Here is a 27,462-nt window from a genome sequence, read left to right on the forward strand (position 1 = left end):
CTCTCTGCGATCCTTAACCCTTAATGAACAAATATGCTCACATTAGTAGCAGTAACAGGTTTTGGGTGGGCGATGGATGTACTCATGGTGAGGAACAATATTATGCGGCATTGATTTGGGGGTATCGGGTGGGAAAATCAAGTTGGGGGTTCATAAGAGAAGGGAGCATGTACTGCCTCTCTATGATAGTTTGTCTACTATAGTTGGGATTTTGAAAAGAAACATACAAAGAAATATTAGAAAAGGCATAGTATATAATCCAAAAATGTTACCACATATTCAATCTCAATAAATTTATGTAAATATTTTAGGACAAATATACATACTCAGAATTTGTTACTGATTTTAGTTCTTATCTGTTATGATATTGTATGAGCTGTAATTATAATTTTATGATAAAAAATTATTAGATAAAACTTGTATAACTTGGATAAATTTACGATTGTCTTGTAAAAGAGGCCCCACAAGGGGTTGTAAATAGTCATTTTCAACTTCTCATAGAAGGTAGGGAAAATAAAAAAATAAAAATTTCTTGCACTTTGTGCATTTGCATATCTTTCCAATGATATGTTTTTTTCTTAAACTTGCCAACCTCAAAGTTTACCTGGGTTGGGGTGCTGCATCTTGATTTTTCACTTTGGCTCTTAAGGGTTAAAGAGGGCACTTGACATAATCAAAGCACATTGGCTAGCTTCTTCTCAAGTTGATATTTGTGTGAATTGATTGTCATTTGTTTAGACTGATTGTCCAGTGCAGCCTCATCCTCTTTATGATCTCATCCCTCAAGGTTCTGGCAAACATGAAAGAGTACATCATCCTGGAGTACATGCCTTTATGCCTAATGTACTTACTGATTGTACATCCTGGGATTATTTCTTTATATTTTTGCTGCAAATGCATGACTTATGGAAGCTCCCATGATTTTTATAGGACTTATGGAAGCTCCCATGATTTTAATTGATCCATTACTGCTCCACTGCCTGTCCCTGTGAGAGGCTGAATGTCTTGCACCTCAGTCTTTTCTCCTCTTCTTTGGCTCTTCTGCTTTGACCTTCCAGCTATTTTATGATCTGTGGGTTCACAAAACATTATTTTTTTCTATAAAACACACTTTTTCTGCAAACTCATTAATAATTATGAGCTTCTACTGCCCTCCTCCCTTTTCAGTATTCTTCTTTGAGATGGAGGTTGACATGGTGGAATGACACTTCTCTTCTAGGCCAGTGGAGCATGAACTGGGCATGTGCATTGGGACTTCTTGCAAGTATTTTCAAGTTGGTGTATCTGAATCTGCATAGAGTAAGGCTATTTTATGATTGATGGAGTTGTAGAAAAATGTGTTATTGTCAAATACTGTGGTGTACAAGTTAGGATAATAAGTTATTCTTATCATCTTGACTTGTATGCCATACATCTTCAGAACTCTCTACATTGCTTCTCTTTCAGTTCTACCGTAAGCTTTCTACATAGGTCCATGTCTGCCAAGTACAGCTTTTTCCCTTTACTGTCCAACTTCTTACAAAATTCCTTTATAACATATACTTGGTATGCACAACTGCTTCTTGGTCTAAACTCCCACTATTCTTCCTCTATTAATATATTTGTCATTTGTCTTACTTTCCCTGTCAGAAGCATATACTACTTTCCCTGGTAGAGTAAGTGACATTATGCCCCCTATAATTGTTAGTCTTCTCCTTTATAAAAAGGAACAGGTCTTTCTCTTGCCCATCCAGCAGAACATTTCCCTTACCCAGACATACACCTCACAAACACTGGCCAGCTACTCAAACAAACATTCATTACAGATGATGTATAGATTTTTTTTTGCAGTTTATGACATGCAAACTAATTTGGCTGCAATTTTTTGCTCTGTATATGCTGTTTAAAACAATATTTATTGTGCAAAATAATGTGTGTATATCTTGTTGCAACCCTACAGTTATGTTGGGTTGGTTATTTGTGATTTCTTGTGTATGGTATATTGGCATATGCTTCTTAATTGGAGTGATAAATGCTGTGCATTATAACTGGAATTACATTATCTGCATTGCTGTAGTTTTGCCTGATTCTTAGTTTTATATGGAACATCACCATGTGCATGTTTCTGTCATGTTCTTTATGCATGTCATTACTAAGCATTGCAGCAGCATACTGTAATCCATCATTTTATTTTTTCAGGTACTACATGAACAGATTTAAAGATGCATATCGACAGGCTTCAATTGATCATATCTTAGGTTAGTTGGTGAATCTACTCAAGCACCTGTTTGCATTTGACTCATCTCTTAGAGGTATAATAGAGGAAAGAAAATGTTCCTTGAAAAAACTGATACAGTGATTTTTGTTAATGTGCTGTCAAGTACAGTAACATCTATTCCTTTACTTTTTCATGGCTCTTGTTCCTCTCACAGCTTTCTTAAACTGCTTGGCTCAGTTGTGAATTATTTCAACAGGTAATCCCATCAATGAAGATATGATCACCTTTAATCCTGAGCTTGCTGGTGAAGAGGAAGAATCCTCCATGACTCCAGAACATGTCAAGCATGTGATCGATGATTGTAAAAAGCTGCTGGTGCCAGATGCAGAAACTATTTTAGGGGCATGGGGGCTCATTGATGCTGATCCTGTGTAAGTTGTAGTTTTACTGAATTCAATGCACTATGATTTAATGACGTATGTTTTGATTTGACTTTATTTGGTCATTTTTCCATTTCTATTTTCTCTTAAGTATTATTTTTTTATTATAAGATATACAGCTTAAACATTGTGTTTCGAACTTCTGTGGAGCTAAATTCAGAAGAGGTGAAACCAAATTTAGAAGTTTTTTTCTGTGTTGGAATAGAGCTTAAGAAAGATAGCTAAAAAGCTTAGCTTCTGGCAATGGTCTAAATCGTCATTACCAATTAGAACTTGGAAAATGCAGACCATCCTTTCAGGCAACTTTGTTTGCAGCATCAGGTGAAAAATATTTTATTGCTAATCCATTGTAATATGATTGTGGTGAAAACATTTCTCCTCCCAACCTGGTAATAAAACAAAAAGGCTGTTGACACCTAAGCAGGAAAGCAGTATTTTCATTGTAGAATGAAGATCTGAAGTATGAGGCACTAATAAAGTCAGTTCTGTAGAAGTAGGAAATTTTATATATATTGCTTGCAAGTGCTGTGACAAAGAAAGCCAAAAGTCAATGGCATGGCAATATCAAGAGCTACAGAGTATTTCAAATCATCATTTCCTTTGCAAAGGAATCATAGACCTGGAGAGCAAGGTGATCAGCAGTCTTCAATTTGTTTCTTAACACTTAAATGCCTATTGGACGTATTTTATGTTAATGAAAATTGTCTGTCGTGTGCTTAATTGACGTAAAATACATTGACGCGAAAGTTTTTAAAATATTCACGGAAAAATAGTTATAGGCCTACTTGGCGAAAAATTTTGAATCGCGCCTTGAGGGACGCTGGGAGTTCACAGATCAAGGTATTGTTTTGTTTACAAGCATTACCCAGGCGCGCATGCGCTAATTTCTTTCTTCTCGCACTAAAAAGCATCAGCGACACATCTCAGAAATTATTTCGTCACTGTTATAATTTTTGCACTGTTTTATATTAGCCGTTACATAGAGTTTTATATATGAAAATGTGCGCAATTTCATGTAGAATACAACAAAAAACAACCCATGGTTGTAGCTTTTATCAGTTTTGAAATATTTTCATATAAATAACGATAAGTGCCAAAATTTCAACCTTTGGTCAAATTTGACTCGACCGAAATGGTAGAAAAACGCAATTGTAAGCTAAAACTCTTACATTTTAGTAATATTCAATCCTTTACCTTAAATTTACAACAAATTGGAAGTCTCTAGCACAATATTTCGATTTATGGTGAATTTTTTAAAAACCCTTTTCCTTACGTCCGCGCGGGAACTCTGCCGAAAAAACCAGAAATTCTTTCATCAGATTGTCGTAATGTTTGCACCGTTTTATATTAGCCGTTACATAAAGTTTTATATATAAAAATGTGTGCAATTTCATGTAAAATACAACAAAAAATAACTCATGGTTGTAGCTTTTATCAGTTTTGAAATATTTTCATATAAATAACGATAAGTGCCAAAATTTCAACCTTTGGTCAACTTTGACTCTACCAAAATGGTAAAAAACCGCAATTGTAAGCTAAAACTCTTACATTCTAGTAATATTCAATCATTTACCTTAATTTTGCAACAGATTGGAAGTCTCTAGCACAATATTTCGATTTATGGTGAATTTGTGAAAAAACCTTTTTCCTTATGTCCGCGCAGTAACTGCCGAAAAAATCAGAAATTCTTTCATCAGATTGTCGTAATGTTTGCACCGTTTTATATTAGCCATTACATAAAGTTTGATATATGAAAATGTGCATAATTTCATGTAGAATACAACAAAAAATAACTCATGGTTGTAGCTTTTATCAGTTTTGAAATATTTTCATATAAATAACGATAAGTGCCAAAATTTCAACCTTTGGTCAACTTTAACGCGACTGAAATGGTAGAAAACTGCAATTGTAAGCTACAACACTTACAGTCTAGTAATATTCAATCAATTACCTTCATTTTGCAACAAACGGGAAGTCTCTAGCACAATATTTCGATTTATGGTGAATTTTTTTTTTTTTTTTTTTCCTGTCATATATTCCAATATTTATATATGACAATGATATTTTTTTCATTTCTGATGGTTGCATACTAAATTGGAGGCAATGCCAAAAAAAGGAACCAAAAATGAACTCTTAATCTTGAAAACTTAGCGTACTGTGATTTTTTGGAAAAAAAACTTCCGCTTCGGCATACGGGAGACACTTTCGGAAATACCGGCTCAGTGTTTAAGGGTTAACAAACCATTTCATGAGTCACAAAAAAGTTATTTGTGGTAACTGATTATTTTGCATATGTAAGTTTACCTCCAGAGGCTCTCTGTTGTCAGACCAACTAATTTTTTTTCATTTGTCTTTCTTACTGTTGATATATTATTCCCCAGGCTCTTCTAGCAATAGTGTCAGCAACACTTATGTAATTTTCATCCTCTTTTCTCTCCATGACTATTTTATTATTTCTTTGCTTTCATTTCATTCTGTTATCAATACCTATCTAATGTGCTTACTAGTTATAGCAGAAATTCACCTGACTCAATTCCTGTCTGTTAAAAAGTGCAGAAGAGCATTAAGGCACCAGTATTTGCTTCTACCAAGAGATGAACTTGTGATTATCCCAAAATTAAATTTTTTAATAATCAAATCAATCTATTAGGTATTGGTTATTTAGGCTTATGGATGGTTTTGTCACTGTGCAAGAGCCAAGACTGTCAAGCTATTTATAATGCAACTGACCAGTGTTCTCAGGAACTTTCATGAACAGTGTTCTGCTTGAGGTCATGTGCAGCCAAAGAGGAAGAAGTATTTCAAGAGAAAGGCTTCTTATTAATGTTGTTGTATTTGCAACCAGTCCTAGGCAGTACCACTACTCGGATGATGCGATGATCTGAGCTGGGTCAGTCCTTTAGTCAGTGTCTCTTGTCACTTTTGCACCTTCTGGCGACTCTTCTGCTATTTGCAAGTTTTTCATTGTGTGTTGCTGTACTTATTTCTTTAGATTGACCAAGACAGGATGATCTTTCACCAACATTTAATCCAAGCTATATCTGGAACCAGTCACTAGCTGTTCCATCCATAGTTGAAAGAGATTTTGCTGAAAAGCACAACATAGCCAGTCTGTCTGCTGTGTTGTTAAGGAAAAGAATCAGCAGTAGAGTTATGCAGTATGTAACTAGATTGGTATTTGGTTAACAATTTTCAACTTTCCATGGTCTTAGAGGATGCATGGACCTACCTTTGTTGTAAGCCAGAGACCCACTCCATGTTTGGAACCACAATTTGCTAAGCCACCTAAGGATCAGTACCATGTACGTACACTGGCACTTCAGCTTAACAGATTTAGTTAGTACTTACCTGCGCCAGCAAAAAACTAAAAATTTATACTTTTAATTATGGAACTTACCCATTAATTATATAACTAAGAGTTTCACTCGCCCGGCAGTTAATTCCAAAATTCACATGTCGCATTAATTTTCTGTATTGTTTTGGTTAGGTAACCACAACCCCGCCCACTTTTGCGGAAAGAGAGGAACTAATTGGTAAAGAGCTCAGTTTGTATCTGCCGGCTGATAGCTATAGACTGGTTGTCAGCTGCAGCTAATTCAGTTTTCCTTTTGTTTTTCAGCATTTGGTGAAGTATTATTACGTTGTGTTGGTCGATTCATCGATATCTGTTTAGTTGTAAGTTCGTGTTACTAAAGAACTAGATAGTTTTTGGACTTAATTACCGACTTCTCTCTCCTTTTTTCCAACATTGTGCTGATCATGTTGTGGGCAAGTATACTCTGTGGATATAAGGTGTAATGAGTGTGTAGATTGGAATGAGAGAACACGTAGGAACTTAGAAATCTCTTTTAAGAAAATTGGATAGAGATAGGAAGAGAAAAGCTTTAGCTAGAGCTAGTTCAAAATCAGCTAGTCAGGGATCATCGGATTCAAATGTTCCTGTTATTTCCCTAGCCCAATATCCAGTTCTCTTGCTGTACGACCTTCTCAAGTTTCAGCCACCCACACTTCCGATCCTAACCTCATCACCAACTTAGAAGAAAAGCTTGAAAAATGCTTTTCTCTGTTAGTTCAGACAATGGAGCAGCTTGGTTCATCAGTGAAAGTCTGGATGGACAAGGGAAAAAGTGACAGTGCTGCGTTAGTGGAGGAGGTGGATGCTCGTCCCAGCGACTCTCTTAGACAAAGGTTACTGGCATACTCCCCAGTACATGGGAGGAGTCAAAGTGGTAGCCCAAGGGAGGTTGGTGGGATCTGCCCAGAAGCAATTGCCCCCTCAGTTCAACCTGTTGAAGTTTCCCAGGTTGCAACAGAGAACCACTGGAAAGGTCTCTTTGGAAGTCAATAAGTTATCTAGTTCCGAAGACTCCTAGTTCCTCATTGGACAAGAGGTTTACGAGCTTACCTACCGATTCAGTAGTCACGAGTTCAATTCCCCGTTCTGCCAATATGTAAACAGAGGAATTTGCTTTAGGTGATTAGAAATTACGTTCTTGATATAATGTGGTTCGGATCCCACAATAAGCTGTAGGTCCAGTTGCTAGGCAACCAATTGGTTCCTAGCCACATACAAATATCTAATCCATGCCAGCCCTAGGAGAGCTGTTAATCAGCTCAGTGGTCTGGGTAAACTAAGATATACATATATCCGAAGACTCCTCTCCTTGTTATCGTCATCGTCAATGGTTCTCAAGCAGTAAGTCTCGGCATCTCAAGACGTAGGACGTAGCGGAGCCACCTATGGTTCCTGTAAAGAGGTCTAGAGCTCCCTGCCCATCTTGCAGCCATTGGGACAGTCGGGAGCAATTTCTTCTGATTGCCTCTCAGAAGGTGATGCTCTCCCAGCGCCTGCTACTCCCAAGGCGCCCGCGATGTCAGAAGCAATGAAGCGCCCATTGGCACCAGAACCTTCTTATATCAACAACCGCCAGGTAGCGCCCACTGGTATGGAATCACGGCAAGGTGCTGTTGCACCTGACGCCCATTGGCGCCTCCTCATCCTCTGGTAGATCCCACAGTTTCAACCAAAGTGTACCCTATTTAGCTGAAACTGGACAACATTTTGGCCTTCCTTATTAATGCTCCCACGACACATCAAGTGTCCTTAGGTGCGGAACTTCTTCAGGCACCTGTCGTAGCTCCAACTCCCCAAGCTCCTCCAGTTGCAGACACAACCCAAGCTCCTGCAGATCTTTCTCCTGTTTCATTGGAAGAGGAAGAGGTAGAGAATCAAGCTGCCTCTTCAGCGTACGTCGCCTTAATGAAGTCCCTGTTGGCTTCTTATCCGACCTTCTTTTCACCTACAACTCTCTCATCGCCCACATTGTTAGTGATGGATATGCCTTCATCTGCTTCCTCCATTATACCAAAGATGGTGCTTTCTTCTTCGGCAAAGAAAACATTGAAGGACATGGGAGGGTGGCTAGCAAAAAAAGAGGGATCAAGGCAGGACCTCTTTTAGTTTTCCTCCCTGTAGGAAGTCAAGATGGAGGTATCTCTTAGATGCCACTGAAGAGACGCCATCCATGGGAATCTGTGCCTCTTCCCATGGAGACTTCTCGGGATTTGTAGATTTGGCCAGGCGCTCTGCTTTCTTGTCAGCCAAGATTTTGTTTTCAACCTCGGAACTTGCGCATCTACTCAAGAACATCTTTAAAGTGTTCAAAGTTATGAAATTTCTTGATTGGGCAGTGGGTGCTTTGGCCTGCAAAATTAGATCTTGCGCAGTCTAGCCAGAGACTGTTTTATCAGACTGGTTAGGAGTTTTATCTTGTATCGACAGGAGAATTACAGATGGCTCCCATGAACTAGCTTGAGGGAGCTTTGGTGTTCATACACCTCTAAGGGAGTTACAGCTACTCAAGGATCGGCATTGCTATATTCGCCACTGGTTAAAAGACACCTGTTTCCCAGTCTACAGACCTCGACATAGCTTCTGAGTTACAGAAGAAAAGCATCCAGGATCTTCTTACTCATTCCACCAAAAGGCCTAAAGAGACTCCTGCTGTAAATACGAAGCGGTCTCTTCCTTCGAAGGCACAACCCTTTCGGTCCAGACCAAGATCCTTCTCCTGTTTCAGAGGAAGTACTCATTTCGCCTCGAAACCAGTCAAGAAGACCTCTGCTAAAGGCTCCTCTTGCAAGAAGGGAGGTCATCCTCTTGGCTCGAGTTAGAGCCACACTTCTTTCATTTTGGGAGGTTCAGCAGAAGAAGGGAGCAGAGACCTGGATAGTGAAGATTCTGAAAGGAGGTTACAGGCAGTCCCCAGGTTACGACGGGTTCGGGTTACGATGTTCCAAGGTTAAGGCGCTTCTCAATTATATTCACCAGACATTATTTCCAGGGTTACGACACATGTTCCAGGGTTATGACCCCTACAACACTCATCTGGCAGATGAAATATGACACCAAAAATGCAAAATAATCAATATTTGAAGGTTTTTTTGATGAAAAATGCAATCAGAATGCAGTTTACATAGTTTTCAATGCAGCCAAAGCATTAAAAGTAAGGTTTCCTTAGGATTTTTTACGATGTTCCGGCTTATGACGATTTTCGGCTTATGACGCGTCTCAAGAACAGAATCCCCGTCGTAACCCGGGGACTGCCTGTATATCATCCTCTTTCTGAAAATGCCTCCCTTAGTCAACACGCCAGTTGTCTTAACCGCTTACTCGCAAGGGTCAGAAAAGTTTTTGGTGCTTGCAGAGTGAGTTGTGTCTTAAAAAAAGTGGTCAGTAGAGCCAGTGCAGGGCCTTTATTCTTCAGGTTTCTACAACTGTGCTCGTGGTCTCCAAGTCATCAGTAGGCTGGAGGCCTGTCTTGGATGTCAGCGCTCTCAACGTTTTCGTCTTGAAGACAAAATTCAAGTTGAAAACAAACCAATCAGTCGTATCATCCATTCGCCCAGGAGAATGGATGCCGTCCTTACACCTGCAGGACGCATATTTCCACACCCCTATTCATCCCAGCTGGAAGAAGTACCTCAGGTATGTGTTCGAGGGAAAGGTTTATCAATTTCAAGCTCATTGCTTCGGTCTTTCGACGGCACCTCAGGTCTTCACCAGAGTAATGGCTCCCATTGCAAAGTGGCTACACCTACAGGGGATGAGATTCTGCCTGTATCTGGACGATTGGCTTCTCAGAGCCCATTCAGAGAGTCAATGCACAGAGGACCTCAGGAAGACACTTGTTAGTACTGGAATTAAGAATTCTAGTAAATCATCAGAAGTCCCAGTTAATTCCCTCTCAGAGGATTCAATATTTGGGGATGGTAATAGTGTCTCGGGATTTTGGGGTTTTTCTGACACTGAAAAGGATAGAATCTTGTATAAAGAAGGTGCACGATACTCTTTCTCTGGAAGAATGCTCAGCCAACAATTTGATATGCCTCCTCGGTTTCCTATCGTCAGTGGAACAGTTCGTACATCTGGGCAGACCACATCTCAGACCCCTACAGTTCTTTTTGAAAGTGAGCTGAAACAGGTAGGTTCTTCCATACTCGTAGTATTTGTTTCCAGTGACGAGAGAAATAAATGAGGACCTTCTCTGGTGGAACTCCAAGGAAAGATATTCTCAAGGAAAGTCTCTTTTTCCGTTGAATCCAGACCTGAACTTCTCAGATGCGTCAGATCTGGGATTGGGCTCTCTTTTAGAGAAGAGGGATGCATCAGGGATGTGCTTCCCACAATAAAAGTCTTTCCACATAAACGTGAAAGAACTCGAGGTGGTAAATTTAGGTCTTCAGTCCTTCTCTCAAGAAGTAAAAAACAAGACAATCATATTCCATAGTCCACTCTGACAATACAACAGTGCTCTCTTACATAGCAAAGCAAGGAGTGACTCTGTCTTTCTCCCTGTACGAAGCAGTGAGGGACTTTCTTTTATGGGCAGACCAGAATGACACCAGAATATTTATCAGGTTTGTCCAAGGAAGGATTGTTGCTTCAGCAGACGAACTAAGCCGTCAGGGACAAGTCCTCTCGACGGAATGGACCTTGGATCCACTGGTTTGCTTAGATCTGTGGAAGCTTTGTGGAAAACCAGTGATGGACCTTTTTGCCATGTCTTTGAACTGTATTGTTCACCATTACCAGATCCCCAAGCCTGGTCAGTAGATGCTTTCCTCCTGGACTGGTCGAACAGAGATCTATATGACTTCCCCCCCATTTAATTTGATAAGACAGGTGTTAAACAAGTTTTTACCTCACCAGAATGTGTCTCTAATTCCGATAGCACCCTGGCCGTCAAAGGAATGGTTCCCCAATGTCATCAACCGCATAGTCGATTTCCCGGGGCTGCTTCCTCAGAAGGAGCAGCTACTCAGACAACCTCACTTCCAAAGATTCCACCAAGGACTTTTGTCTCTGATCCTGATAGGCTTCACACTGTCAAGAAACTCCTTAGAAAGAAAGGATTTTTCAAAGCGGCGATTGCTAGATGCAGAAGGGAATCCTCTAATGACGTTTATCAAAACAAGTAGAGAATCTTCAGAGAATGGTGCAGGAGCACTAGTGTCTCCTCTTCTCATACCTCTGTGACCCAAGTAGCTGACTTCTTATTGTATTTAAGGTCAGCAAGGAGTCTTTCAACATCCACCATTAAGGGCAATAGAGCCATGTTGGGTTCAATCTTTTGTCATAGAGGATTGGACTTGTCCTCAAATCCTGACATTCCGACCTTTAAGTCTTTGGATACCTCCAAGAGTAAAGATTCACCTGCTGTTCCTTGGGATCCCGACATAGTGTTGAAGTGGTTGTCAGGTCCCAAATTTGAGCCTTTGCATTCCATCTCCTTAAGCGGCTTGACTAGAAAAACCCTTTTACTGATATCTTTGGTGATGGCAAAGAAGATCAGTAAAGTACATGCCTTAGAAGAAAGGGTAGGCTTTTCAAAATGAAATGCTACCTGCTCATATTCACTTGTTTTTTGGCCAAGAACAAGTCCCCCTCTAACCCATGGCCTCATTCTTTCTCTATTATAATAATAATAATAATAATAATAATAATAATAATAATAATACGTAATAATAATAATAATAATAATATCCTTTATTTCAGCTCAGGGCCATATACATGGAATATACAAAATACAGACTAACAAACACAATCTAGATACATGAGACATGATAAAAAAATGAACAATCGGCACTAATCCACAAAATAGCTGAGGTAGCATAAAAGATAGTAATCATAATACTGGTAATAACAGTTATAATATTGGTGAGAAAAAAATGCATTGAGAGTTATAACAGTTAGTGCACAGATTATATAACTTAAATTTCAAGTAGAGACCTTAGGTGGTTACAGTAGTCAGGTCCATTGGGCTAAATATGAAAATTGAATGTAAAAAAACTTGATAGTATTCACAGTAATAATGAAAAAGTAAAATATCAGCAATAAATATAATAAAGGTATTTTGACTAAGGAAAAATCTATTTCTGGGGGAAGACCTGTGTCTCCCAGTGAAATGTTCCTATAGCACTCATTTCTAGTATAAATAAATGCTAAATATACCAGAAAAAAAAGCCATATGGAATGCCAGAGTTAGTACCTCTGGCTCGCTCACCCTCAAAGGGTGTCGGTATAGCATCAGGGGCGAGTGGAAGCCACTATCACAGATACTTCACCAAATATATCTCTCCTCTCTCAAAATCCCCCTCTGCAGAGGTGCCGTTACAATGGCTACCTTCCGCTTGCTACTACTACTGCCTCTGCCAAGAACGCCATTCCTGAAATATGCACCCAAGCTTGGGCCAGGTAAAGGGTGGGGAAATGAAAAAGAGAGGGATGGGTTCACTGGGCGATACAGGTCTTCCCCCAGAAATAGATTTTTCCTTTGTCAAAATCCTTTTCTGGGCTCGACCTGTGTCGCCCAGTGAAATAGTAACAGAGAATTGGCCATACAAGCTTGGAAATAGAATGTAAACAAAAAACTTTATATGAAAGGTAAAATGAAAATTCCTTATAATTATTGTTTTAATAATCCAAGTAAGGATAGCAAAATACAATTGGTAATTAACATCTAATATGACCAAATCCATACCATCACCAGGAAAAATACAACAGGTAATGAACATAAAAACAAATTAATGAACTATGTACAAGTACAGGAGTGGATTGAAAAGCAATCCAGTCCGTAACAAAAGGCAAAAAGCAGGGATTACAAGCGAGGCAGGTAGGTGAGAGGGAGTACCAAAAGGTAATAATAGCACAAACAATGATAATAATAATATACAAATTTACAATTACAATACTAGGCTGTATCAGGAGAGACAATGTTCCCTGCAGCCACTGCCGAATATTTAAGGGCCTCTAGAGACTTCAGATAGTGGCGTTTAAATACTGTCAGAGATTTCCAACCCGTATATTTTTCAAGATCATCGAAGTTCATATGATGAAAATAATTAACTGAGGTAGCCACTGCTCAGATATCATGGACATGAGGAACTGAATCCGGATTGGCTTGTTTAATAAAATAAAGAATTTGTTGTCTGATGGCCTTCAAGTAAATGGTTCCACCATTCTCTCTAATAAAAAGAGGACCTGAAGACTTTTTAGAAGTTCTGCCCAGATAAGATTTTAATGTAATAATAGGACATAATGATGGGTCCTGTGGAAGAGGGACAATCTTCCACGGAGACCATCTGTTCTGTGGGTCTTCATTCTTTGCTAAGAATTTCTGATCTGGAGAGAGCAGAATTTCTCCTGACGGGAGGAAATCAATATGATTTGGTTCTCTAGAGAGAGCCAACAGTTCAAATATTCTGGCACCTGAGGCCAGACTCATTAAAAACAATGTTTTCCTGAGAAGGGTTATATATGAGCATGATTTGTTATCAGTATCTGAAGCCAACCTGAGTACGTCATTTAAAAACCAGGAGACGAGCACATGCTCTAGGGATAGACGAGAAGTACGAATCTGTTAAATCAATATTAAAGCCAAACTGAAATATCTTCCTCAAGGCAGATTTAGTCGTAGTAATGGTACTAGCAAGCTAGGCCTTTTTCGAACAGAGTTCTAAAAATGAAATTGTCAGATTCATAGTCATCGTCTGAACATCTGATTCTTTTAGAAAGATGGCTAACTTCCTCACTGCCGAATCATACTGCCGGAGTGTCGATTCTGTTTTGTCTGACTCCATGAACAGTGTTTTTAGCGGGTCAATATTAGCATCCTTTTGTGCCGCAAACTTCATAAAGTCCATAAAGTTAGGGCATTCAGAATTCTTGAGGAAGCTGACACAGTCTGAGTTTGTACCACCTGAGTCAGCTTTGGGTTGGGAATCCATCTGGGACGGAGTTTCAACTCTAGTAGAAGAGGAAACCAATTGCTCTTCGGCCAGTTGGGTGCTACCAGTGCTATCTGTCCTTTGAAAGATCTGAGTATGTGTAGAACTTTCATCAAGTGGTTTATTGGCAGAAATAGGTAAATCTTCTGCCAATTGTTCCAGTCAATGGACATCGGATCTGTGGCGTGAGCCAGAGGATCCAAATTGGGAGCCACATAACACGGAAGTTTGTGGTTGGACTCCGTGGCGAACAGGTCTACCTGAAGGCCCGGAATTTGTAGGCAAATCCCATTGAATGACTTTGCGTCCCAAGACCACTCCGACTCCAGCTGAGTTGTTCTGGACAGTTAGTCCGCAATGACATTTCGTACTCCTGCCAGGTGAGTGGCTGACAGGTGCCAATGATGTTTCATTGCCAACGAAAAGATTACTATCATCACCTGATTTATGTGGCTCGACTTGGAGCCTCCTCTGTTTATGCAGTAAACTATCACTGCACTGTCCAAGACTAGTCTGATATGAATATTCCTGGCCGGAGCTAGTCGTTTCAGGGTCAGGAAAATGGCCATTGCTTCTAGTACATTGATATGGAACTGGTGGAATGTTGTCGACCATGTTCCTTAAACCTTCTTGTACTGAGAATGGCCCCCCCATCCGCTCAGAGAGGCGTCCGTGTGGACTACTAGAGACGGCGGGGGAAATTGTAGCGGCACTGACTTGGAAAGACTCTTGACTTTTGTCCATGGACGAAGTCTTTTCCTTAGTATCGGCGGAATCAAGGAGATTTTGTCTCTGAGCCTGCTGTTGGCTCTTTTCTGCCATACCCGATTGATGTCCTTCAGTCTGGCTTTCAACAGAACATCTGTTATCGAAGCAAACTGAAGTGAACCTAAGACTCTTTCTTGGGTATGACGAGAAGCCCGCCAGTTCTTGAGGAATTGTCTCGTAGCTTTCGCTATCTCTCTGCACTTGTTCGGCAGAAGAGATAGTTTATGTGCGTTAGGTCCCATTGAATTCCCAACCATTGAAAGCGAGACGCCGAAATGAGACGGGACTTTTTCTTGTTTATCTGGAATCCCAGATACTCTAGAAATTTTATTACTTTGGCTGTTGCCCTGCAACATTCCTTGTCGCTGGTTGCCAAAATGAGCCAGTCGTCTAGGTAAGCTACTAGCATCACCCCCTGAGCTCTTAGTTCCTGCACTACTGTCTCTCCTAGCTTGGTGAATATTCTGGGCGCTATATTGAGCCCGAATGGCATGACTCTGAATGAGTAAGCCTGTTTTCCTAGTTTGAAGCCTAGGTAGGGAGAGAAGTTTCTTGCTATCGGGACGTGATAGTAAGCATCTGTAAGATCGACAGAGGTGGTGACGACCCCACGGGGAAGTAAGGTCCGCACCTGCGAGACAGTTAGCATGCGGAACTTGTCGCATTGAATGTATGAGCTGAGACGGGACAAGTCCAGAATCACTCTTCGTTTGTCCGAGTTCTTCTTTGGTACACTGAACAAACGTCCTTGAAATTTCAGGTGACTGACTTTCTTTATTGCCTTCTTTTGAAGAAGGTCTTTGGCATAGTCTAGAAGGTCTGTCGTTGGAATTTGGTGGAAGCTGACTGGTGGAGGAGGCCCTTTTATCCATCTCCACCCCAGACCTTTTGATACGATACTGTGGGCCCACGTACTGAAGGTCCAATGGTCCCGGAAGAGGTACAGTCTCCCGCCTACCTGGAGAGGCTCACTGACTGGATGAGGTCTTACTTCCTCTTCCTCCTCTGAAACCTCTGCCTCTGGAGAGAGCTCTGGAACCAGCTCTGTGCCGATAAGCTCCTCTTGCTCTGTTACCCCGCGTGCCTGTTATAGCCTTGAAACGCCCCTTGCGCTTCAAATGAAGCATTGAAGGCCGGGGACGTCATGAAAGTAGCCGAACTCGAGGACTGTTGAGTTGGCTGACTCTGTAGCAGTACAAATTGTTGTTGTGGTCGTGCCTTAGAGGTCGAAGGTTGACCAAGCTGGGAGATGGGAACTGCTTGCACCACCGTCTGTGTCTGAGAGGTCTGGAAGGGCTGATACTTCCTGGCCTTCTTCCTACCCTTGGCTTGCGGTCCAGAGGTCTCAAACTTCCTTTTGAAGGGAAGGCCCCAGCTGACACGAAGGTTCTGGTTAGCCCTAGCCGCCTCACTGATGACGCTGTTAACCACGTCATCAGGAAAGAGGTTAGGTCCCCAGATCGATGCCTTAATAAGCTTATTAGGCTCATGTCTGATGGAAGCCTAGCAACCACAAAGTCATACAGGTCACACTGGAAAGTCTGCAGCAGCGACTGTTAGGACCCGGAATAGAGGTTCCTCAGCGTAGACAGAGGCCGTCAACTCTGAAGTAGTAACCGAGTTGATCAACCTACTCGGTCTACACTTTGCCTTAAACTCTGCCTTTACCATGGCATCCGGAATTCTGGGTAACCGTTCACTAAACTGTGTGGAAGCACACTCCGGATCGAGTTTGCCCACTGTGAACGTTTCCGGAGCACCCACCCAGCACTCCAAATCTCCGGGAAAGAGCAGAGAGGTAGGCTCTGTCTCTCGAAGCTAAGGCATTGGCTTCTCCTCCATTCTGGCCTGCAGAGTTAACTCCGCGATCTTAGATGTGCAAGGGGTCGGGATGTTATCCCCCACCACGAACATGGTGTAGCAACCTTTGTGTGGCGTCAATTTGGTGTTGACGCAATCCCATTCCGAAAGGGTGCCGACCCATGCTGACTGTCCCTGATCCCTAGGATAGATCACAGTCTCCTTTGGGACCCTGTCTACCCTGACAAACGCTTCCTTGGCTAACCGAGCGTAGCCTGGGAAGGGGGATTGGAGGTCCACCGGGAAGCACTCGTAATCTTCCACGGGACGGGTTCCACAGCCTTCAATTGTCAGCATGCCATCTGAAAAGGGAGCATGCAGTGCCAACCGCCATGGGTTGTTGTCCTCGAATGGCAGGAGCTTAGATGCATCCAGCACAATAAAGGATTGCTGTGTGCCTCCGGACTGGATAAGTCTGGCCAGCAAGCTCTCCTGAGTCTGTAGTCTCTGAGCCAGAGACAGGATGGACTGCCCCGATGTCTCTAAACCCGAGGCGAGCTGAGAGGACATCGATTGGAATCTCGAGTCCACAATACTGCCCATCTTCTCAATGAGAAGATTAGCGAAGGCATCAGGGTCGAAGCCGGACTCCGTCGGTCTGGCTTTAGAACCCTTAGCTCTCGACCCCTTAGGCGGGGGAGTAGCTTTTGCCAAGGAAGTGAAAGGCTTGGGGGCCAATGACGACCTGGTGGAGACCGCCGGAGAAGGCTTAGCTGGTCTGGCAGCCTTCGGCAGGGACTTCTTTTTCAGGGTTTTCATCTTGGGGATCACAGAACCAGACCTATCCCCCAAGGATCATGGACTTCGAGAAGCCCTGAAAGGAAGAGGAAGAAGAAGGAGTTGGGCTAAAAGCAAGTGTTTTAGATCTAAAGCCACCTGCCTCACTTACCTCCCTACCTTCTTCCTGTGAGTCGACGGTCATTGGCTCGCGATGCAGACTGATGGCCGCCACCTCCTCCGTCACCTCCTTGCACAAGCCCTCTTGGTCTTCCGGAGGGGCCTGGGTTTCCAAACGGATCCTCTCGATGATAGGGGCTGCCACTTCACTAGCTACTGCTGCCGAAGTCCTTGCGTTTGGATAAAGGAGAGAACACATCTCCTCTGACAGCACGTAGGGGCATCCAGCGGCAACGTTCCTCCCATAACCCCCCACCCAGACCTTGAGATTCGACGAGGAGGCCTTGAGCGCCAGAGAGGTCTGTAAGAGAGGGGGAAATCAGATCCTCCAGTGGCGGAACTATATCCTAAAAATCAAAACATTACTGAGGTAAGGATGGTACCTACCGACTCATTAGTCATGTTCCCCACCAAAGCGTAACACACTTCGCAGCCGTCTGGATGCCAGACTAAAAGGTTGTCAACCTGCACCGCACAGCAGGCATGAGATCGGCAGATCTCATGCCCACACGGTTGCTGGAGAACGGCTGCGCACCCCAACTCCAGACAGCATACCATCTGTAAGTTGGAATTGATACATGAGTATCGTCAAAATAGTTCTGCCGGAGTTAATTCCGGCAGTATGTGTACACTTAGACTAGTTCTACTAAAACCAGCTAAAGGTAAACATCAACTATTAAATAAAATTTGATTTAACATTAAAGCTCCGAATGTCTCCGCCTGCTCGGGAATCCATAATCTTGTTATCGCAATAGCTATGACCGGCAGAGTTGGCCTGATACGAGCAGAACAGGGAAACAAGGTAAAACCTAAGCCTGAGTCTGATCGCACCAGAGTAGAGTAGCAATTCCAAGTCAATTGGAAACGCATTCTCTAAGCCTAGTTCCGCCCCCACCGGAGTGGGGAAGCAGCGATAACACCAGAGAAATACGGAAACAGAGCGGCGGGAACAGCGGTACTAAGAACTCCTGTGTATAACATCCTGGCGAATGTGATGGTAGACCACACCTCGCCGGAACAAACACAGGCCCGGAGGCATACCAACAGAGACTACAAAATCTTCTAATCCTTAACCTCCTCCGACTAATCCCCCGGAACAGTGCTCGACGCTCCAGCTGCTGTTCACCGGTAGGATTACTTGGTCAGCGAGCTAACGAAGCACTGTCGGAACGAGTCCGGAATGGAAGGAAGAGCCCGGAGGAGAAAGGTAAACTAGTAATTGCCTGGCAACAGCAACCGGTCAGGTGATTACCACCCTCCGAGAAGCCGTGAAATAGCCTACTACTAAAGGGGCAGAAGACGGCAGGCCAACTGATACCCTAAAGGAGGTAAGGGCAAAGGCTATACTTTACAAAATTTATTGATAAGGAATTATTGGAAGTACCGACAAATAAAGGCAAGCCCATCTACGAGCCTAGCCTAACCCTCCAAAATTGGATACCGCGATCTGGTCAGGTAGCCTAGGATTGGCGCCTACTAGTTCGTCACGAAAGAGGACACTCTAGAGCCTAACCTAACCCTCCAAAATCAAATATATCGACCTGGTCAGGTAAGATAGGCCTAGCACCTACATTACGTAACAAGAGAGGAACACTCTAGTAATGGATCACCCTCCAAAACTAATATGTCAGTCTGGTCAGGTTAGCCAGGACTAGTACCAACTATGGGTAGCGAGAAGTACTCTCAACCGCCTAGCCTACCTTCCAAAACCTAGCCTAGATCTGGTCGGGTAGGCTAGGGTAGGTAGATATTCGTGTAGGACTTCCAAACCTCATCAAAATACAATTAGCAATATACACTACATGCATGAGCACCGCGAATGAATGAGGGTTTCCTTTACCTCCCAAAACTAAAATGGCGTATCGCTAGGCTAGCCTAGGTTGCCTCAAACACAATACTCGCGCATGACGTAGGAATGAAAAATATCTCCGCACTCTCATGAGGGAACCAAATCGCTCCTGAAGGACTGGTGATAAACGAGGAAAACCCCCAAGGAGGCTAAATAATATAATGGTTCAAACCGTGATATGTACACCAACCTATCGGTACCCATCAGGAGCGAAATGGTAAAATTTCACGATAACAGTAACGTATACGTATTGTGATGTGCAAAAAAGGTGATCATAAAATATACACCGCAATAAAAAGTTGAGAAGACCAAGCATGCAGTCTACAATGCATCTAAAATGGCTGACTCGGGAACAGCGATACGCTCGGCTCCCATGCAACGCTTCATTATTAAACAACACCATACTTGATGCATTGTTGCCTAACCGCGTTCAAAGTCAACAAATAATATACTCTACTTAGATGAAGATGCTTCTTGAAGGTCTGAAGACATGATGACTTCCAAAATTCACAAATACCTTGCAGCAAAAACAAACGCGTTAACGCTTTGAGTGCTATTGAAGAAATGACGTTCTTGGCAGAGGCAGTAGTAGTAGCGAGCGGAAGGTAGGCGTTGTAACGGCACCTCGGCAGAGGGGGATTTTGAGAGAGGAGAGATCTATTTGGTGAAGTATCTGTGATAGTGGCTTCCACTCGCCCCTGATGCTATACCAACACCCTTTGAGGGTGAGCGAGCCAGAGTTAGTAACTCTGGCATTCCATATGGCTTTTTCTCTGGTATATTTAGCATTTATTTATACCTAGAAATGAGTGCTATAGGAACATTTCACTGGGCGACACAGGTCGACCCCAGAAATGACAGAATCTGCAGATGACATCTTGCCAATACAGAGATTAAGTCCTTTAGGGGACAAAGGCATCATTTTCCCATCTTTCCCACAATTTAGATCTTCTTCTATCTTCACTCCTTAGGATGCTTTGTATGAGCAAGTTGCTGCTGTTTCTCACTTGGGTTACCAGACTGAACATTGTTCGCCTAACAATGATTTTTAAATTGTCCAGGTGGTTTTCTATGAACATCTGTGTGGCATGACAGAAGTTATGGGATCCGATAATATGGAAAGATCGTTGTGCCCAGTGAGAGCTTTAAAATACTACTTGCTTAGAACTAAGGTCATATGTGGCAACTCTTGCAGTCTGGTGGTGCTCTGTCAAGAATCCGCCTAGCCCTATCAAGAATGCACTGGCATTTTTCCTAAGAGACGTGATCTGTGAGGTGCACTAGTCAGTTCAGGAAGATGTGTTCCCCGAATATAAAATGAAAGCTCATGAGATTAAAACAGTAGTTACTTCTCTAGCTTTTAAAAAAAACCTGTCCTTACCAGCCATTTTAAACTCTACATTTTGGAAATGTAAATCTGAGTTTACATCTCATTATCCTTGAGATATTGAAACAGTGTATAAAGATTGCAGTACCTTGGATCCTTTTCTTGTGGCAGGTGTGGTGTTGGGAAAGGAAGTGTAGGAAGCAAACCTTCCTAAATCCTTTTTTCTCCTTGATATAAGGTGTTTTTTTGTTATTGGGAAGCCTGGATGTACGAAGTACCTGAGTACACTCCAGTCCTTTGGTGGGGTGGTGGTGGTTTTTTTTTTTAGACAAGGTTTGGATATAGGTAAAAAGTGTTTTCTCTGGTGAATTATTGGTATTGAGCCCTGGGCAGGGGCAATTTACCTATCCTTTGAGGTCCCACTAAAGTAGTAGGCACTTCCTGGCTATGCCGCCATGCCTCTACATGATAAGATGAGTGACAACCAGAGGTAATACCTTTCTGAATCAACTCTCATATCAGGTAAGGAATCAATAAACATTGTTAATGTTGGCAAATCTTTTTCTATCTTCTTTCTAGTTTTAATAGTTTGAAGTAGAAACATCCATATATCCCACCATCCCTCAATATGGGAATCAGCTATATAATTACTGTGTAAGTCCCATAATTAAAAATGACATTTATATAATTATATAGTTTTAATTGTACTCAGCCAGTAATTATATACTAATCGCAGCCCACCCTCAGTCCCCAGTATGGGTTTTTCTCATTAACCCTTTAACGCCAATTGGACGTATTAAACGTCGACGAAAATTGTCGTCGGGTGCCGAACCGACGTATGGTACGTCGATGAAAAAAAGTTTTAAAAATTCGCGGAAAAATAGTTATAGGCCTACTGGGCGAAAACCTTTGAATCACGCACCTTGGGGGATGTTGGGAGCTCACGGATCAAGGCGTTGTTTTGTTTACAATCGTTACCCAGGCACGCAAGCGCGAATTTCTTTCTTCTTGCACTAAAACGCATCACCGACACATCTCAGAAATTATTTTGTCACTTTGACATAATTTTTGCACCATTTTATATTAGCCGTTACATGGAGTATTATATATGAAAATGTGCACAATTTCATGTAGAATACAATAAAAAACAACTCATGGTTGTAGCTTTTATCAGTTTTGAAATATTTTCATATAAATAACGATAAGTGCCAAAATTTCAACCTTCGGTCAACTTTGACTCGACCGAAATGGTCGAAAAACACAATTGTAAGCTAAAACTCTTATATTCTAGTAATATTTTATCATTTACCTTCATTTTGCAACAAATTGGAAGTCTAGCACAATATTTCGATTTATGGTGAATTTATGAAATAAACTTTTTCCTTATGTCCGCGCGGTAACTTCCGAAAAAATCATAAATTTTTTCGTGCGATTGTCGTAATGTTTGCACCATTTTACATTAGCCGTTACATAAAGTTTTATATATGGAAATATGCGCAATTTCATGTAGAATACAACTAAAAACAACCCATGGTTGTAGCTTTTATCAGTTTTGAAATATTTTCATATAAATAACGATAAGTGCCAACCTTCGGTCAACTTTGACCCTACCGAAATGGTAAAAAAACACAATTGTAAGCTAAAACTCTTACTTTCTAGTAATATTCAATCATTTACCTTTATTTTGCAACAAATTGGAAGTCTAGCACAATATTTCGATCTATGGTGAATTTATGAAATAAACTTTTTCCTTACGTCCGAGCGGTAACTTCCGAAAAAATCATAATTTGTTTCGTCCGATTGTCTTAATGTTTGCACCGTTTTAAATTAGCCGTTACATAAAGTTTTATATATGAAAATGTGTGCAATTTCATGTAGAATACAACAAAAAACAACCCATGGTTGTAGCTTTTATCAGTTTTTAAATATTTTCATATAAATAACGATAAATAGAAAAAATTTGTCCTTTGGTCAACTTTAACTCGACCGAAATGGTCGAAAACTGCAATTGTAAGCTACAACACTTACAGTCTAGTAATATTAAATCAATTACCTTCATTTCGCAACAAATGGGAAGTCTCTAGCACAATATTTCGATTTATGGTGAATTTTTGAAAACCGCTTTTTTTTACGTCCGCACGTTATGAGTTCATGCATCATTTTGTGATAATATTTTCTGTGTTGCCTTGATCGTTTTACAATGTGTTATATACCAAAATGATTGCAATTTAGTGTGCAATACAACAACAAAAAATTAACTCGTTAGCTTTAACCGTTTAGCTCACAGCGTGATTTGTATACAATTATATATGAAATTTTTTTTCGTGCTGTCATATATCCCAATATTTATATATGATAATGATATTTTTTTCATTTCTGATGGTTGCATACTAAACTTCAGGCAATGACAAAAAAATGAGCCCAAAATGAACTCTTAATCTTGTAAACTAAGCGTGCTGTGATTTTTTGAAAAAAAAAATTCCGCTTCGGTGCTCACTCGCAAACGCCGCCGGCATACGGGAGACGATTTTTAAAATACCACTTCGGCGTTTAAGGGTTAAGAGCATAAAAAACTGAAGTCTTCCAGTTGGTTCCTCTTTCCCCCAAAAAGTGGGCAGGGTTGTGGTTACCTAACCAAAACAAGACAGAAAATTAGTGTGACAAGCGAATTTCGAAATTCAACTCCCAGGCGAGTGAAACTCTTAGCTACATATATAATTACTGGGTAAGTATAATTAAAATTTAATTTTATCATAAAAATTTAATTTTTGAGTTTTTTTTACAATTAAAGTATTTGTGAATATAATTTCTTGCAAACTATTAGGAGTTCTAACTAGAGTGTACAATAAAGTTGCATAATGTAATGTGGCTGCTGGATTTTGTTAAATTTATGCATATAAAGTAATTTTTTTAAGAAGTGAAAGTATCACTTTATTTGGCAACCAGGTGTTAACAAAATTCTGAGATGTTTGGTTGAATAAAGTGTAATTCAATGCAAATATTTACTGTACGTGTATTTCAGAGCAGTTACAGCACTACTGCAAATCGTTGTCAATAAAATCTATAAAAAGTTTCGTACATGAATTTTATTAAAGTGATTTTGTTTCACTGTTTGAGAATGTGCTCTGAAATTCTAATAGTATCCATTTACAAAAGTCAACTAATATAGTGGTACCTGTACCTAAAATAATAATAATTTAGATAAAACTGTTGATTTACTTTGACGGTTATATATTATGTATTATTATTATCATCTTACCATATGATACAAAAATATTGAGATCATGCACCATTTGCATTTTGGTTGTGTTACATTCTCAAAATCATCAGCTGACTGAACTTTACTGACATCCTTACTATTAGTTGCTAAATGAAATATAATTCAAAGCCACTTTTTTTTGTAAATTAATAAAGCATAGTTTAAAAGTGTAGTTTATCTTCATCTATGCAAACTAATTTCAAATTAAGCAAAACTGTGATTGTGTCAGTTTCGGATGTCTCTTCGACCTGGTCAAAATGTCTTGCAGCCTGCACTTTATCCATTTCTTCAGCTGCAATTATGACCTACTCTGTAACCATTTGCACCAGATAGCATGTAAGTTAAATCAAGACTGATTCGCTTTAAAGGTTTAGTTACAGGAGGCAATTCTTGGAATTGTTGTTGTAAAGAACTACTGGCTTTATGTTTTTGGCACATTACACATTCACTTACATATTTGGTAACATCTGTATGCAATGAAGGCTAATAGAACAGGTTTTCTATAGCATCAATTGTTTTGCAAATACCTAGGTGACCTGACATTGATTCATGACCAAACTTCAAAGCTGCCTTTATTAAGTCCGAAGGAACTCTCAACTGAATTGAGTTATCAACTTTATCTGCATTGAGATACATCAATCCTTCATACAACATGAATTGATTAATCAAAGCTCTAGGAAACCCTTAGCGCTGTAATTTACCACCATCTAGAAAAGTTATTAGTTCCTCTAACTGCTTTTCTATGAATTGATCATGATCTTTGCTAAAACCAAGATAATTGACCTTACTCTGATGAAAGATTGCTCTGGCTGGTCTACTGAGTTGATCTGCCACCTGGTTATCTTTACCTAGCCTATATTCTACCTTGAAATGAAAATCTTGTGCCAAAGAGCATGCAGTCATTAGCCTAGGCCTTGCTGCACTCATGCCTAACTTAACTGTTACGTCGCACAGCTAGCCTGACTTTATGCATAATAGGTGGAATTTAACTCAAGAACTGACGTTTTCATAAATATATGGAAGACTAATTCACATCTTAGCTTACAATTTCTGGTACAATTTCAATCACATGCAAGCTCAATATGGTGCAACTTACGTAACTGTACCATAACAATTCTTGGTAATTGGCAGTTACCTCAAAGTAAATAGACAAAGAAACACTATCAGGTGTTATGGCAATATGTACATTATAAACTGAGACAAGTGCATACCTTTTACAAGGGAGAAATACGTAATTTCCATTGAAATATAAGGGGAACTCTATTCTTTCCCTTCAGCTTTGCCGTACTTGTCTCGAACAGAGCAATTTGAGCTTATGCAACTACCACGCACTTGGGTAGGTTACAGTTATGCACTTACGTACGTATGCTCGATCATAGACAATCTCAACATTGAGTGGCTAACTTAACATCTTGATAAGATGAAAACCAATTTGGTTTCCCAGTCCACCAATTTCTGTGGGTACTGTCATAATTTTTTAAAATGCATTATACATCACTTTACCTCTATGGGAATTGTTTTTCACTTATCAAGGACAACCAATCCCATAATTATAATATTAGGGTAGGCCATAAATCTAACAACAACAATACAGGTCTTATTCACAGTAAATACCTCCTACCTCTCAACCAGAGATATAAACTGCACATGTAATCAGAGCAAGTTGTGGGATGCTACCCTTAAGGCGCATTTCTACCTAAATCCTAATAACTTTACCAAGTTAAACACTTATGTAAGAGTGATCTTAAATTCGGTTAAGATCTAGTCACTCCTCATTAGGGGTATAATCACTTATAATGATTTTCTCACAAACAACTGCTTACATCATCATTCAGGCTCATTCACTTAATAACCATAAGCAGGAAAAACTTTCCTTTGAAGATAATATACCTCTTAAAGCATCCTAATTACTAACTTACACATCAGTCACATAACTTGAACAACTCAACCAGAGTTTGTAAAGCCTTTGGACACGTGACTCTACATACAAACTCGACTAAGTTTATACAAAACTCACTGAGCATAGGTTCACTGTACACAAAACAAGTAGTATCATCATCAGATCCATAACCTGTGACTATAATATACACGTACAAGAATATATACTTGGAAATGGACATAGTGGTTATAGATATGAACTCTTCTAAGGCATGCAAATACAAAAAATATTCTTCAAGGAAAGTACAAAAATACACAATACAGTGCAAAAAATACAATGATCTCAAAGTTCCTCAATTAACCTAGAGGGAGGAGCAATATTATTAGCACCTCTGGTTTGTAGTCTTTCATTCACTACATTAGAGTGATATCATCCATTTTGTGTATCTTTATTAATGACTGTTTGATCAAACATGTTTTTTAATTCATATTTAGCACCATCCCAGTGGTCATTATAAAAGTAAGTGGTCATTAATTATAAGAGATAGTAATGAATTATTATATAATCCAGTAAGTTTGGTAAACCTGGTTGAATGCATGGTGATTTACATTTAACAGGCCTGTGTACAAGTGCATATATATATATATATATATATATATATATATATATATATATATATATATATATATATATATATATATATATATATATGTATATATACAGGCGGTCCCCGGGTTACGACGGGGGTTCCGTTCTTAAGACGCGTCGTAACCCGAAAATCGTTGTAAGCCGGAACGACGTTCTTGAAAACATGTCCGCAGGGAAAATTTCACTACTAATTTGCAATTTTTCTTGATAAGATGAAAACCAATTTGGTTTCCCAGTCCACCAATTTCTGTGGGTACTGTCATAATTTTTTAAAATGCATTATACATCACTTTACCTCTATGGGAATTGTTTTTCACTTATCAAGGACAACCAATCCCATAATTATAATATTAGGGTAGGCCATAAATCTAACAACAACAAATACAGGTCTTATTCACAGTAAATACCTCCTACCTCTCAACCAGAGATATAAACTGCAACATGTAATCAGAGCAAGTTGTGGGGATGCTACCCTTAAGGCGCATTTCTACCTAAATCCTAATAACTTTACCAAGTTAAACACTTATGTAAGAGTGATCTTAAATTCGGTTAAGATCTAGTCACTCCTCATTAGGGGGTATTATCACTAATTTATGATTTTCTCACAAAAACAACTGCTTACATCATCATTCAGGCTCATTCACTTAATAACCATAAGCAGGAAAAACTTTCCTTTGAAGATAATATACCTCTTAAGCATCCTAATTACTAACTTACAATCATCCGTCACATAACTTGAACAACTCAACCAGAGTTGTAAAGCCTTTGGACACGTGACTCTAACATACAAACTCGACTAAGTTTATACAAAACTCACTGAGCATAGGTTCACTGTACACAAAACAAGTAGTTATCATCATCAGATCCATAACCTGTGACTATAAATATACACGTTACAAGAATATACCTATACTTGGAAATGGACATAGTGGTTTATATATGAACTCTTCTAAGGCATGCAAATACATATATTTTCTCCAGAGAAGAGAGAAAGAGAGGACTGTGCAATTATGTTTGTCTGTCTATCAATTCTTTTGCTGAGAGCGGAG

General features: G+C 40.2%; 1 protein-coding gene across 1 annotated transcript in view; it reads left to right on the forward strand.

Moving 5' to 3' along the window:
- LOC135207366 (phosphatidylinositide phosphatase SAC2-like) overlaps positions 1 to 27,462 on the forward strand; it is a 163,861-nt gene that overhangs the window by 67,200 nt on the left and 69,199 nt on the right. The window contains exons 7-8 of the mRNA XM_064239095.1: positions 2,179 to 2,237; positions 2,454 to 2,628. Of these exons, the coding sequence (XP_064095165.1) occupies positions 2,179 to 2,237; positions 2,454 to 2,628 (234 nt within the window). The remainder of the gene's footprint in view (positions 1 to 2,178; positions 2,238 to 2,453; positions 2,629 to 27,462) is intronic.

This window comes from Macrobrachium nipponense, chromosome 32 (assembly GCF_015104395.2).
Source record: "Macrobrachium nipponense isolate FS-2020 chromosome 32, ASM1510439v2, whole genome shotgun sequence".
Classification (NCBI taxonomy): domain Eukaryota; kingdom Metazoa; phylum Arthropoda; class Malacostraca; order Decapoda; family Palaemonidae; genus Macrobrachium; species Macrobrachium nipponense.